At 40.4% G+C, this 14,402-nt stretch overlaps 1 protein-coding gene across 3 annotated transcripts; it reads right to left on the reverse strand.

Annotated features, from left to right (window-relative positions):
- Positions 1-1,969: 1,969 nt before the first annotated feature.
- Positions 1,970-13,321, reverse strand: CCT8 (chaperonin containing TCP1 subunit 8). Of its 3 annotated transcripts, XM_061358997.1 has the most exons (15): positions 13,166-13,321; positions 11,490-11,580; positions 10,850-10,929; positions 9,635-9,784; positions 9,185-9,365; positions 8,400-8,461; positions 7,591-7,728; positions 6,970-7,148; positions 5,984-6,050; positions 5,819-5,906; positions 5,603-5,718; positions 4,227-4,298; positions 3,911-4,075; positions 3,388-3,507; positions 1,970-2,204 (listed from the first exon to the last, which is right to left on the reverse strand). In XM_061358997.1, the coding sequence occupies exons 1-15, from the start codon at positions 13,223-13,225 to the stop codon at positions 2,127-2,129; spliced, it is 1,647 nt and encodes a 548-aa protein (XP_061214981.1). In that variant the 5' UTR covers positions 13,226-13,321; the 3' UTR covers positions 1,970-2,126. The 3 variants fall into 3 exon arrangements, with proteins under 3 accessions (XP_061214981.1, XP_061214980.1, XP_061214979.1); XM_061358996.1 differs by lacking the exons at positions 9,635-9,784; positions 10,850-10,929; positions 11,490-11,580; positions 13,166-13,321 and adding an exon at positions 2,854-2,952 and having other exon boundaries at positions 9,185-9,419; XM_061358995.1 differs by lacking the exons at positions 9,635-9,784; positions 10,850-10,929; positions 11,490-11,580; positions 13,166-13,321 and adding an exon at positions 2,832-2,952 and having other exon boundaries at positions 9,185-9,419.
- Between the last annotated feature and the right edge of the window lie 1,081 nt (positions 13,322-14,402).

Below are 14,402 nucleotides of genomic sequence, written 5' to 3' on the forward strand. Positions count from 1 at the left end.
GCTTCAATTATAAATTAGTTATCTTGGCTATCATCTGTTCTAAGTGTATTTTAGAACTGGGTTCCAAGTAGAAGTTGTTTCTTCCTACACATCTTAAAGCTGAGACTAGTTCAGCATCAACTCCTTTTCTACTATTGGGTTTATGCCCAATAGTCGTCCCTGGTGTGCAAACTCTCTGGGAATTCTTCCACATGGGAATGTTGCTGGTATTTTGGCAAGGCTGAGAGCTTGGGTCTTTCTCCCTTTTGCTACAGGCATTCCTTCTGCACTGGGGAGGGGTAAGAAAACTAGTCCTGCAGTGACTTGTACCTATAAAGTTCTCCACAGGCTAGGCTTCACATTGGGTTTCACATAAATAAAATCCTGGCTTGTACATGCTAGAGCAGCAGCTGCTTACATTCAGTGCATTTTTCACAACCTCACTAAGGAAATGGGCAGTCTTACATGTTGTTGTTACTCTTACAGTCAGCAGCAGCAGCACTTGTGCAGCTGACTGTTATCAGTATGCCAATCCTTCTGAAAACTTGCTGAGTTTATTTTTTGGCCACACCAGCAATGGACTATAAAGCAAGCATTAGTGTAGCTGCTGTATGACAGCCTTATTTAGGCATAAGATAGTTCTAGACTTGATTTAGCCTTCCACTCCCTTCTGGCTGTGAAACAGTAGCACCGGCAAGAGTAATAAAAGCATTAATTATTGAAGTGGCTTGAATTTCAAGTGCAGTTCTCCTTTCAAGTTACTCTAAGACACACAAGCTGTTTACTTTCCAAGAAGAATCTTAACAGAGGGCCTCACTTGAAAGATTCCAGTATTCTGCATCATGCTAGCTAGTGCTGCCCAGCTTTTATTTTTAAGGCCATTAGAATGAGATGCAGTTCACTGCAGTCAGGCTGCCATTTTGAGAACGTGGAGACTCTTTAAAGGGTGACAAAGCTGATGTATGAAACAAAAATAAATGAACCTGTTGCCATACTTGGTTCTTTCTTACAATATTCATTTGACTTTTTACACTCAAATATTGGGCAAGGAGTACAGTAAAAAGGTACAACCATTAGATTATGCTTTGCAGAAGTTCCTGCAGCAGGCTCAGTCTCCCCTCATCCACTATACTGGGTGCAGCTGTGGCCTCTGAGGAGAGGCTGGGCATGGCTGCAGCTCAACACACTCACCTCTAATAGGCCCACACCAGGGCACAGTTGAGCCCTTCAGCCAAGGTGGTGGCACCTTAGAGAAAGCAAAATGGTGTCAGGGCTTGAAGGGGAAAGTGTGAGAAGCAGCTCTGCAAGCATCGAAGGAGAGGAGCAGCTCCAGGCACCCCTCAGAGCCCCTCGAGAGACCATGCTGAAGCAAGTTGTCCGCCTGCAGCTCACAGAGGACCATACTGGCCTCCACACTCCAGCTATGGAGGCTCCCAGGCCAGAGTTAGAGGGATGTGTGCCTTGAAGGAAGCTGCAGTCTGCAATGAGGAACACACACTGGGGCAAGTGTTCCTGCAGAAGCCAGTTGTTCCTGGTCAACTACAACCTACAGAGGACCCCCATGCTGAAGCAGCTCAACAAGGACTGTACTGTGGTAGGGGAGGAGGAGAAAAGTGTGCATAGGAAGGAGCAGCAAAGAGGTGCTGTTACAGCCTGACCCCAATCCCCCTTCACCACTCAGGCACAGGGAAGAGGTAGAGGAATTGGAATAAAGAATACACCTTAGCCTGGGAAGAAGGGGAGGTGGACAGGAACATAGTTTAGATTTCTGTAATTCTTTCTCACCCTCCCATTCCTCTTTAATTGGTAGTAAGTTAATTTTCTGCACATGCCTGTTGCAGTAATCAGTAAGGGATCTCCCTGTCTCCACCTCAACCCATGAGCTTTTTCACCTTACTTTCTGCCCCTGTCCTGGTCAGGAAGGTCAACCCACACACAAATGCCTGGGAACAACCACATCAACCACATCCAAATAATGTGACACTTAACGTTTTAACAGCAAGTGTATTTATTGGCGTGTCTGAAGTTCTGCACTCCATCAGATACTATTCATAACTTAAAGGCAACAGAGCAAAACATCATGACAGGCTCTGGCTGAAATATCAAAAAACTCATGTTATCATGTCACTTAAGTATAGTTAAATTGTTTAAGCATTTTGGTCTTCATCCCAATCCTTCTTTCCTGATGGAGGTTTTGGGCCACCAGATGGTTTTGCCATAATGATCTTAAAAGATAACAGGGAACAGAAAAAGGTAAAGGTTAGAATCAGACTGTTACAGCCCTATGATTCTGTCAACATTCACTAAAATTAATGCAATTTCCCTAGTCTGAACCTAAGCCTCAGTCTTGTTTTTATCCATCTAATTGAGATACTCGCACATTAGTTTGGGGTTTTTTTCATTTGTAAATAGCAGAAGCTGAGCCCTGATACACAAGAAAAGGGCTTTTACCTCATTTTTGCATGCAAATTATGGTTAGTCTACAGAAAGCAAGTGCAAAAATAGGAGTGATGGGTTTTCAGAATGCACACTACAGAAAGCAGAATTATCAGAGCTATTAGTCTGAATTATAGTCTAAACTTTACTGAGTAACGCTTTAAATGCCTTAAGTCCACCCGTCCTACCATGTGAAAGGCTCTTTTTCTGTACTTTTGATAGCAACAAGCAAAGCTAAAACTGTACTTGTCATCACTTGATCGAAGCTTGGGTTTAGAATTCCTTTGCAAAGGCATAAATACAAAATGTAGCAATCAGCACACCTAAGACAGCAGTGTCACATGTCCTCAAGAAAGTTATCATCTGCCATGTGCTTGTCAATATATACTCATGCATGTGCTCACACACACAGATACCTCTCTGCTAGAGACAGCTTACTGCACACTATTTTTCAGGCTCATCTTTCCAGTCATCCTTATCCCAATGTCCTTGTTGCTTAGGGACTTTTGGACCACCTGCTGGTTTTGCCATAATAATCTACAGAAATTTTACATGCAAATACATTTTTGCTAAAGTTCCACAAAATACAGAAAGTTAACATGTTTATCATTAAGATTATAACATCTATTTTCCCTAAAAGTTGGATTTTCATGTGAAAACAATGCATGACAGAAGGTTTCTTCTGTTAAAAATCTCACTTCTACAAAAGCTAGGATAGCCTTCTGGACTATGAGCATCAAAATGTCAAATCTTAAAAAAACCCCAAAACATTAAAAGTGATCTTATGGAAGTGGCAACATTACAACATTCCAAATTATGGGCTCTTCAGAGAACGACTTACAGGCTTTCAGCAATAAACAAACCACATTTTCAAGTATTCTATTTTTCTACCTTGCATTCCAAGAAGATTCACATGTTCTGCACACTTAATTCAAGATTTCAATTCAGTGCCCAAATTACTTGTGATCTTACCTGATCTACCCTTAGAACGGTTACTGCTGCATTCGTAGCGAGCTTGATACCCCAGAATTTTCCAAGGTATGTGTCTAGTACACCAGCTTCCAGCATATCCTTCACAGCAGCAGCTTCAGCCTATCAGACAGGGTGAAAACATTGTTCAGAACTTCCTCAGGCTTCTACCTAGCACGTTACTGGGTTTTCAAGGTTACAGGCTTAAAACAAGTTATCGCTTTTCTAATCTTCTCTCTTCAGAAAACATTTGTTCCTAATCCATTAGCAGGAAGACTAAGTAATTACTAAAGACTTAATTCTCCATCACATCAGTTCAATATCTCACTTTACCTTCAACAGAAGGCTACTATACTACATTGAATTTAACTGCTTGCTGGCGGATTATTACAACTCTAAGAAGTTACTCTTCTAGACCATACAACACAAGTTCAGTAATTTAAAGTACTTCTATCAGTATGAATTATGTATATATTAAATATAAGCCTGTATGGCAAAGCACCAAGTAATGCAAAAGACTATTTACCTCAATATCAAATCCAACATTTTTGTTCCCTTCCTGATGCATAGCATAAAGTTTGGAGATGACCTCATTAGCCTTTACTCCAGAGTTTTCTGCCAGTGCTCGAGGAATGGCTTCAAACGCCTCAGCAAACTTCTTGATGGCATACTGGTCAAGCCCAGGACAAGTCTAAAGTGAAGATGAAAACCATGTCAGCATTTAAAAAAATTAGGTATAAAATAATATGTATATATTTGTATAAGTCACATATATATTTAAGTAAGTATATACGTGTGTCTAAGTTGTATAAAAAAATAAATAAAGTGCCCATTTGCTGTACCTCTCCATAGGATGTGATCTGCTTGGCTAACTCAATCTCTGTTGCACCACCTCCAGGAACAAGACGTTTATCCTGTGAACATACCATCCCAAACCACAAAATTACAGTTAAAGTGTGGCATTAATTTTCACTTTTCAAATTTATATATTCTATGAAGAATGCAACAGAACTTTATCCCACGCAGACTTATAAAGAATATGCTTTGGAACAAACATGCATTACAATACAGATTTACCAGAATTTACTCATTTGTTCCAATGTCTTTGATGAGAATAGCTTCTCATGTAAAAGCAAGAGAATAATGCAGTGGGATTTGTGTTTGGTTGGTTGGCTGTGGGGTTTGGGGGGTTTTTTTTTGTTTTTTGAGTTTTTGGGTGGAGGGTTGGTTTGGGGTTTTTATAAAGTAATTTAAACTCTTGCCTAACTAATAAAAGAATTCCTAGACTTTCTCACCTTTTCCATTAACTTTCCCAACATTCCATTGTTGGGAAATACCATGCAGGAAACCGATCTACTGTACACTAAGTTTAAGATATCACAAAGTGCTTGGAGTTTCTGTTTCCTTTTAAATTAAGCATTTTGTTTATCCTTTAGCAAACACCAGGATTCACTGAAGAACTCCCAGTGTTTCTACCAGAAAGGTAATCATAAATCGTAACTCAGGCCAACTCCTGGAGACAAAAATAAATACAGAGACTGTGGCTGCTTCTGCACTTGAACTCTGCGTGCATGTCCCGGTATGCACAGGACATCAAGTGTCAAACAGAAGCTTAGCATTTTTTACACGCCATCTTCTGAGTAAATTCACAATCATTTCCTTTTGTATAAAAAAAAAAAAAAATAAAAAAAAAGGGAAAGATGAACATTCAAGCATTCAAGTCCACAAAAGCTGCTCAGAAGAAACTCTGAAGAACTGAATTCTTCCATCTCTAAAACCTATCTCTAGTATGTGGAAGGAGCACATCTATCTTGTCATCAATGAACTAGAAATTCAGTATCCTACCAGTCCATAACTTCTGATCCCCAGTGACAAAGCTATCTAGCTTTTCTCTGCCCCTGGCTTCCAAGGAGCATTATAAAACATTTATGGAAATAGTCAAGCAATAGCTGACTATTACAAGGTGGTAAAACAAATCTATGTTCAAGAACTCATTCGTTACTAGGAAATTAAGAGCAGTACATTCAGAGGCAAGCACCATCTTTCACGTACACTGTATTCACAACAATGTTGGCAAACATCTACACAGTCTTCTCTACACCTCAAGAAGGTTCCTAAGCTGATGAGCTACAGCCTTTGTTGCAAATGAGGACAAAGCAAGCATGAGTTTTGCTTCAAACTCATCTATATAGCTCAGTTTTGATAACTGGTTACTTACCCTTGTGAGTACTTTGAAAGTATTTACACCATCATCCACTGCTCGCTCTATGTCATCCATCAGATTGTCTGTAGACCCACGAATGAGGATAGTAGAAATGGCACCATCCTCTTTTTCTGTTCAGACATATGCATTACTGAATTTTGTTAGATGCAAAACAAAAGAACATCGTACTTCTAGGACAGTAACATTAGGAGCTGTAAGGAACACACATACCATGCTTAAAAACAACCACCTGTGTATCCCCAATCTCTGATAAATACACACTGTCACAGTGACCCATTTCTTCTAGAGTAGGGGGAGTCTGTAAAGAAAAACAAGAGCTAAGAGGTGAACCTCCTCATCAGTTCTCTCCCTCCTACTCCTTTGAAAAGTCCATACCAGTCTGGGTAGGGCTGTTGCACCAACAGTTTTGCAGAGTCTTCTCAGATCCCACTTTGAGTTCAACCTTTAAAAACACATTTGCAGAACAAATGTTAACACATACAAATATTCTCTTAACTTGACAGCGTTCTGTAAACTAATGACATCTATCAAGATTTACTGCACCAAGTTATAAAATCCATTCATCTTTTTCAGTTACAATTTTCAGGAACGCTATGCAAAAACTAAGAATTTAAAAACAAGTAAGTTCAAATTGGTGAAAATTATCAATAATCTAGTACATTAAGACTTGAATGGATCTTTACAGCACTTCTATAACGATCTTTGTTACGAAAAAGATTACAGTATCGTGCTCCGTTTTCAGAAGTTCAAACTTTTTGGATACCACCAATAAATTTACAGCTTTCAACAAAGGTCTACTTATTTGTGTGAGATGAGAGCTACTGCTAGTAAATCTGATTTATGTTGTGCAGAATATAGTTCAAGGACACACAAATGATTTATTTAGAGAAGATGATTTAGGGCCCACAAAAATAAAAAAGTATTAAAAATTAGTTCTTCCACCCATCAATACACCAGTGATGCATGGAGGCATCTCATTATTGCTAAACCATCACACGAAGACTGTGACCAGGCAGAACCATTCTGGTATAGTCTTGCATGCCTCTGAGGCCACATCCCTCTTTACTAGAACCACAAATTTTGATATTCTTAATTTCAGCTGTGCTATAACGACACTTAAAGCCAGAATAACAGTACCATATACAAAAGTTACTCCCTGATTAGCTGTCATACAGAGGTGAAATACTATCAAGAAACATATGGTATGAAACAACCAAACTGCAGCTCAGGTTTTGATCAGTAAAAAAACGAACAGTCTGCAATAGTTTCTTTCCAATTTGTTTGAGAGACAAGTGCCAATACGGCAAGTACATTTCATAAATCTGGTAGATGAAATGTTTTTACAATCTTCTAGCACTTACCTGACTAACATAAGATTGTATTTGTTGGCATAGTGAAGTGCCATGTCTGCCACTTTGCCACCTGTTACTACTACATTTGTACCACTATCAGCAATAGCTTTCACTTGCAAGTCCATTAGATTTTCTTCTCCCTTACTGAAATTCATCAGCTCTTCAGCATTCTTTATAAGTACAGTGCCCTAGTAAAAAATAAAACACATACACTGTTATCAATTCAATGTTAACTACATGCCTAGAAGTTTCTGACAAATCATTTTGTCTCCCAACCTTATCCATAAACCCCAAGTCATCCTATTGCATAATACTGCCACCCTTCCCAGGCAATAGGGTAAAAGAAGTCAAAAAAAGGGCACTTTAGCATTTCTAGACAACCTTGAGGTTCAGACATTCTAACACATACCTCAAATAACCCAACAAAACCAAAACCACCTTGCAAACCCCAAAAACCCTCTGAAGTAAAATTGGGTTCAGATGTTTTTTATGAACTTTTTTTAAACTAATGAACTCAATATTAACAAAAATATCTCAATCATCAAGTGTCAACAGTATTTATAGTTAAGTCTAAAAATAAGAGTACATGAGCATAAATAGATACACAACTTATTCTGAGCTTTAACATACCTTAGTTTCAGTTATCATAGCATCAAAAGGGCAGGAATACACAGCTATTTTTGCATCTTTGACAGAAGTGACATCTCCTTCAGTTTCTTTTTTAAAAACCATGCCATGCAGTACTGAGGAAGCACAGATACCAGAACCCTGAAAGGAAAGAAACAGAATGGGGGAAAGCTGTATCAATCATTTATTGCCAGAAAGCTGCACTACACCCTTTAGGAAAGGCAGTCCTTACATTCATTTGAATGTAGCAAACTAAGTTTTCATTGTAGCATAAAGAAATGAGACTGAAGCTCATTTAGCAACACCAAACAATCTGTCTTACAGGTTTCCATTTTAAGACTATTTGGTGGTCCAGCTAAAGCCTAGGACATACATTTTCTGTGCTCAATTTGTTATGTATTTATTAGCAGGGGAAATGCATACTAGATATAAACTTGTCCCTACCCTACACACTATACTGAGGCCTGACAAAAAGAATGCAAGATTAGACAGCTACATTTCTGCCAGCCTGCATTTTAGCCTAATCTTGTGACTGCATCTACAACAAAGATGCAATCAACATCCTTGTGTACAATAAAGTTAATGTATCTGACTTAAGTGTATACTTTCATGATTTTAATGATTTTTGTTTCTGAAAGTTGCTAGTGAGCACTAAGGAATATAAAGACCAATTTCCAAAACTTACTATGCATGCCACAACACAACAGAAACAAAAATATAAAAGGCACTTCTGAAATTTAAAGATCTGAAAATTAACTTTCATTAAACTGTTTACCTTGATAATACAGTAAAGCTAGTTACTTCCAACTTACCACAATTTTGCACACTCGGATATTATCAACATTGAAATGACCGGAATCCGAAAGAATAGAAACTGTTTGGAGAAAAGAAATTAAAAAATAAAATAAATTTGTGCTGGTTAATGAATAAAGTAGAACAATGACCATAAATAATGCCTGGAGTTTTTCTGAAGTACTAAAATTCAATGGTTTGAGATGCCTGCCTAAATTTAATGCAATTTTAATCTTCTAATAACCTGCATCAAGAGAAACAGATTTTGTTTTTTACAATGTAGTAATTAGAAAGCAACACCTATTCAGGCTACTCAGTTAATTGAATTCAAATATCCATTTACACACGTACAGTCAAGAGTGAAGTCTGACATAGAATATTCTCAGAAAACACTTAAAACTAAACATGAAAGTTTTTTTCCTGGAAATCTAAAGGGAGAACACAAGAGCTCAACATAACCACAGTCCTGCTTCCATTGTTCTGTGGCTGAGACTAGCAACAGCTTATATGAAGTGTAACATATTTTCCAAATGGTAAGAGGAAAAAAGATCGTTTCTGATTTTAAAAGAATAGAAATCTGTTTCTATAAATTTTTAGTAGGAAACAGACCTTTTCTGAGCCACAATACCAATGAAGAGTTCAACACAAGAAAGGTTATACTCATTTCACAGGCTAAATCATTCCATCCAATTCAACCTGATAAACCAAACATAACTTTTATCTCACATGCAGACATTACTAGCAATCATAAACAAAAACTTTCAGTTTTTTAGATGCATGCACACATCTGTTCTTGTTCACTTACCGCAGGCCTGAGCAATAAGCTTTGCCAAAAATTGCTCATTGCCATATTGTTTGCTCATCACTGAAGTGTGCAACAAAGATGCCACTTCTTCAACATCTCGAAGGTTCTCTGCAGAACAGCACACCAAGTCTGGAAGGATTTCTAGGGCTTTCTTGCAACCTTTTTCATATCCTTCAATCACCTGTGAAGCAAACAAGAAATATTCGCTACACCATTTCATACTGCTTGTATTTTCTTTTCAAAGGACCATTAAACGTTAACAAAAGCAAAAGCTTACAAGTGTAGCAAGAAATCACAAGCAGCAAAACTTCTGTTCTGCTGCTGTCCTTCATATGTGTTTATCTAAAAAAATTACTTCAGAAGGAAGGAAGCAAACAATTCACAATACCATGATCCAAGAACTCTAGTGTGAATTCAAGCTCTGCAAGTTGTAATGACAATATGACTTGCCTCTGAGACGGATAATCCCATCCTCAGAAGGTCTTCTGCTAACTCCAGAAGAAAACCAGCAAAAACAAGGACAAAGTTTGTTCCATCTCCAACTTCTTGCTCTTGCATGTGGGAAGCCATCACAAGCATTTTTGCAGCAGGATGCTGGACCTTTAAAAGAAGTTACATATCTTAGTTACTAAAAACCCACCTAGACTACAGCTTCAGGTTTTTCTGTGCATCCAGTATAATCTCTCTTATTTTAAATTGTACCTAAATATACTAAGAGAGCACAAAATTGGAAAAAGAAAAGAGGACAGATTATTTTAACTGGCTACCTTCCCTAGCAAGCAAATGGCATGTATGAAGAAAACAGAGATCCGAACATTTTCCCTACAGCATAAATCAGACATCCCTGATATTGGTTCTGTACTATTTTTATAGGATGCAATAGTTTCACAATCAAGCTTGGCAACAGGAAGTTTAGATCTTCAAGCTGAATTTCGATGTATAACATGCCAAGTAAATGTCGAAATATCAGTTTAGTGTTTTTCCTGCTTACACACTGCACTGCTTTCCCTTTCATTCCCAGACAATAAAACCACTGTCATTTTATCCCAGAAAGTAATATGCAAGACTCATTAGATTCAGTAAATAGTCCACAGTAAGACACTGCATTAAGGAAATACTTAATACTTACACAATTTCTACCAGTAAGTACAGAATTCAGTAAAGTATTATTTGAATCAAAACACAAATATTAAGTTGATAATAAGAGAAAAAGTTATGACAGCTCACTCTTCCCACACTTTTACTGTATCCACAGGAGGATGCTGCTATATCCTCAGCTTCTTTAAATGCAATTAACCTATTCTACGCAGACAGGAGACTACAGGAAGATAAACGTAAGAGCCATCTCATGCAGAGATTTCCAAACACTGAATTGTCCAGACACGCGCTCTTCTAAATCTACACTGGTCTGGGGGACAAAACGTAGCCAATTATTAAGCATTTCCTGCAACTACTTAATGGTGCTTCACGGAAGAGTTCTGTTCCTTGCTGTGGACATAGCCCACTGACTTTACGCAAATCCAGTAAAAGATGTCAACGACTCACAAAATGACATGTAAATCATCTGTGAGCATGGCATGTATTTATTAAACATTCAGAACCATCGCAACCCATGAATGGAAACACTAGTTCACAACTGACATCTTCTGAATCAAGAAAACTTACATCCAGCTCTCTCAAGATAGTAGCAGCATCATTTGTAACAAAGAGCTTCTCCAAATGATTGATAACCATTTTGTTCATTCCTTGTGGAAGGGAAAAAAAATAAAAAAAGCATTCATTAGGAAAGCAGTATTTTGTACACAGATACTACTCCATAAACTTCAAGTATATCTTATACATTAAAATGTTAACCCTATTTATAATTCAAGAAACTAAAATATTTTTCTGAAGTAACCCTTGAGAATGTGCTACAATGAGAAGAAATCAGTAATTTCTTAATAAGCAGTTTTCTCTTCAAAAGAATATTAGTACATCATTTAATTATCAAATACTGCAGAACACCTTTTGTGTTGGTATATCTGGCCAGACATAATACAGGTATATTCATTATGACTATCTACCAAGTTAGTCTTTCCTTTCGTTTTTGTATGTCTTCCATGCAGCAAGACAGCAAAAAGGACAAGAATTCACACAAAAAATGGGCAAAGCCAGATACATTGTATAGCATAAATCAAGAGCTAACAAAACGAAGTCTTAGCTATACAGCCACAAAGACTTTTTAGCATTCCAGAGCAAGTCCAATGTGCTTCCTCAAACACAACATTTGCTCAAAACCACTAGACTGACTTTAGGATTTATTTACCATTTGGTCCGTAAGCTGTACGAGTGGTTTGTGCAAGTTCTTTGCATGCCTGGATGTTCCTATAGACAGCTTCTTCTAGTCCTGAATAATGCTAAAAAGGAAGTTATTTAGAATTAGGCTAAGAAAAAAAGAAAGTGATTAACTAGTCATTTCTCATCAAAACAGCAATAATCTACTGAGTCAATGGTTTCATCAACTTAGATTTTGCATTCCACTTAGAAGTTTAAAAGGGAAATGAAACCTTACCCAAAGACAGCAAGAAAAGAACTACTGTGTACTCCTCACCTAGGCAGTTCAGCAGGCACAGTAAGCTCTGAACAGAAAATCTGAAGAGTGACTCAGTTTTCAATACAGTCTGCATGTCCCAAGTCTTCCAAAAAAGTTAGTGGCATGCCAGAGGGAAACAGAAAATAACTAATACCAGATTAGAGAGGGGCAAGGGTTTTGTAAGCACACAGTTTTGTGCATGCTTCTTTGCTCACAGCTGTTTATTCCACAAAAATAATTTAACTCAGTTCTAGGTTCAAACATGTACAGTATGAAAAATCATAATGATCTATAAGATATCTGTGTTTGAGAGGTCAATCAGCCTGGCTTCAGTTCGGAAGCCAGGAAAAGGAGGGATCCACAGAAAGGGCCTGAAGAGCAGGGTAAAACATACTGTGCGGGCCACAGGAGAGGGGAGAAAGCTACTCGCTAATAATATTTGCTCTCTAAACACAAAAGAAAAAAAATCAGAATGCCAGCTGCCTCCTTCCTTTGTAAAAGGCAGTTCTTGCTGTTCTGGCCTTGGAATCTCTATTAGAGCATCTAGGCCACTTTGTTTCCCTTGCTTTCCCCCTGCCCGCGATGTATGCCATTCTTTGTCTCCGAGAAAGAGTCTTAAAAACAGCTTTCTGAGTTGCCAGCTTTGCTTTCCTTTCTATTAAGTAGCAGCAACCAGAACTTTTATTTTCCTCTGCAACTAAAGAAAAACCCACCAGACATCTTTCTGCCCACTTTCTCAAAGAATGACTCTGCTTTATTAGGAACAGTCTCTGACCAAAATCTACACTATGTTAGCGATACACACAATGAGAACCGATTTACGGAAACGAAATACAAGGAAAATTGTGTGTTACTCTACAACGCTGGCAGAGGTACTTTTCTTATGGGCACAGTAAGAGCGTCAAGGGATGTACACAACAATGGGGACACTTCTGAGAAGCTAAATCTAGAGGGCTCGGTTGACTTTTGCTGACCACCACCTGTACGAGCGCTCCAGACACAGGCCTTCCTGACACAGCCTCCAGGCGCACCGCTCGGGAGGGACTGCGGGGGACCGGGGTGGCTGGAAGTAAAGGCAGCGCCTCCGGGCACACGGAACGAGGATGATGCGGCCGCAGCAGAGACTTCTCGAAGACCGCGTGCTCCAGGCGCCGCCCTCCCCACGCCAGCGGCGCGACCCGGCAGAAACCGGGGCCGGTCCCCGCCCCACAACAGCCGCCGAGAGGTCCCAGGCTGGGGGATCAGGGAGCACAAAGCTACCCGGGCCCCCACCCCGCGGGACCCATGGAGCACCGGGACCTACCAGCCTTCCAGAACCTTCCCCGCGCCGCTATGCTGAGACTCCCTGCCACCTCCTCTCATCCCACACCCCCTCGGAGGAAGCAGTCCCTGCCCACTGCCGCTCCCACCTTCGTCCCTTCCTTGAGCATCTGGGCGAAGCCCGGGGCCTTAGGGACGTGAAGCGCCATCTCCGCTCCGCTCGGGCCTGGCACCGTGGAGCGCTAAGGACGACGGGAGAGACAAGAGCAGGAAACGCGCAGGCGCGCAGGGGCAGTCGGAAGCTCGCGGGCAGGGCGGGCGGGGCGGGGCGGGGCTGGGCTGGGCGGGGCCGGGCCGCGCCTCGCCTGAGAAGGCGGGCCGTGGGGAAAGGCGCCGGGCTGTGTGCTTGGGTCCCGCTCGGAATGGGCGGCAGGTGGCGCGCAGGCCGCGGTTTATGTGCGCCTGCGGGGCCCGTGCTCTGCAACCGGGAGGGTTTTTGCACAAAGCTGTGTTTTGTATCGCACCGTGTCGTCTGGTCTGTTTCTCTGCTCTCACGTCTGGCTGAGCTCGTCAGAAGGCCGCCTAGTCTTTAGCCTGGCCGCTGGGTAAAGGCGGCTGCGTTTCTAAAAGAGAATGGAGATTGATAGAATAGAGAGTATTTAGAGGTTGCTAACCTGAGAGACGGTTGGCTTGTCCTGTGGCTGTGCGTTTTGCTTTAGGTGAATGTAACCAAAGAGAGAGTAAATGGTCATTTCAGTGTTGCTGTCTATGTAATATTTATGTAACTTATTTAAAAGGAAAATACTCCTGTTCATGTTTTTCTGAAACAGGTAGGAGAGCATTGCCAGATTTACTGTACTATGTCGAACTCACTGCCGCCTTCTACCAGAGGTGCTGTGTGGTGGTGGTCTTTCCTAGAAATCGTCAGCGATATAGTAAGGTGATACGGTAACCATGGCTGATGTTGGCTTTTTTCTGTCACTGTCAAGTGCAGGGTGTTTCCCAGCTGTTTCTCTGAGTACATTAAGTGATATATGGCCCAGAAACAGTTAATAGCCTTCATTGCCACTGGTGGCAAAACCTGGTCACGAAACTTTGCAGACTTCAGTCAAGTGTTTTGCTTGGTGCAGACCTGACTTGTTCAAATGGAAGCAAAATGTGCTCATAGCACTGATAGTCTGAATAGCAGCCCTGATGAGAAGGACCTGGGGGTGGTGTTGGTCAATGAGAAGCTCAATATCACCTGACACCATATGCTTGCAGCCCAGAAAGCCAGCCATATCCTGGTCTGCATCAAAAGGAGTGTGGTCAGGAGTGTGATTGCTCCTCTCTTCTATGCTCTCATGAGATCCCACTGCATTACTGCATTCAGCAATGGGGCCCCCA

The sequence above is a fragment of the Neopsephotus bourkii genome, unplaced genomic scaffold, assembly GCF_033783945.1.
Source record: "Neopsephotus bourkii isolate Nb327-2 ecotype Australia unplaced genomic scaffold, CSIRO-AGI_Nbou_v1 NB_962, whole genome shotgun sequence".
NCBI lineage: Eukaryota > Metazoa > Chordata > Aves > Psittaciformes > Psittacidae > Neopsephotus > Neopsephotus bourkii.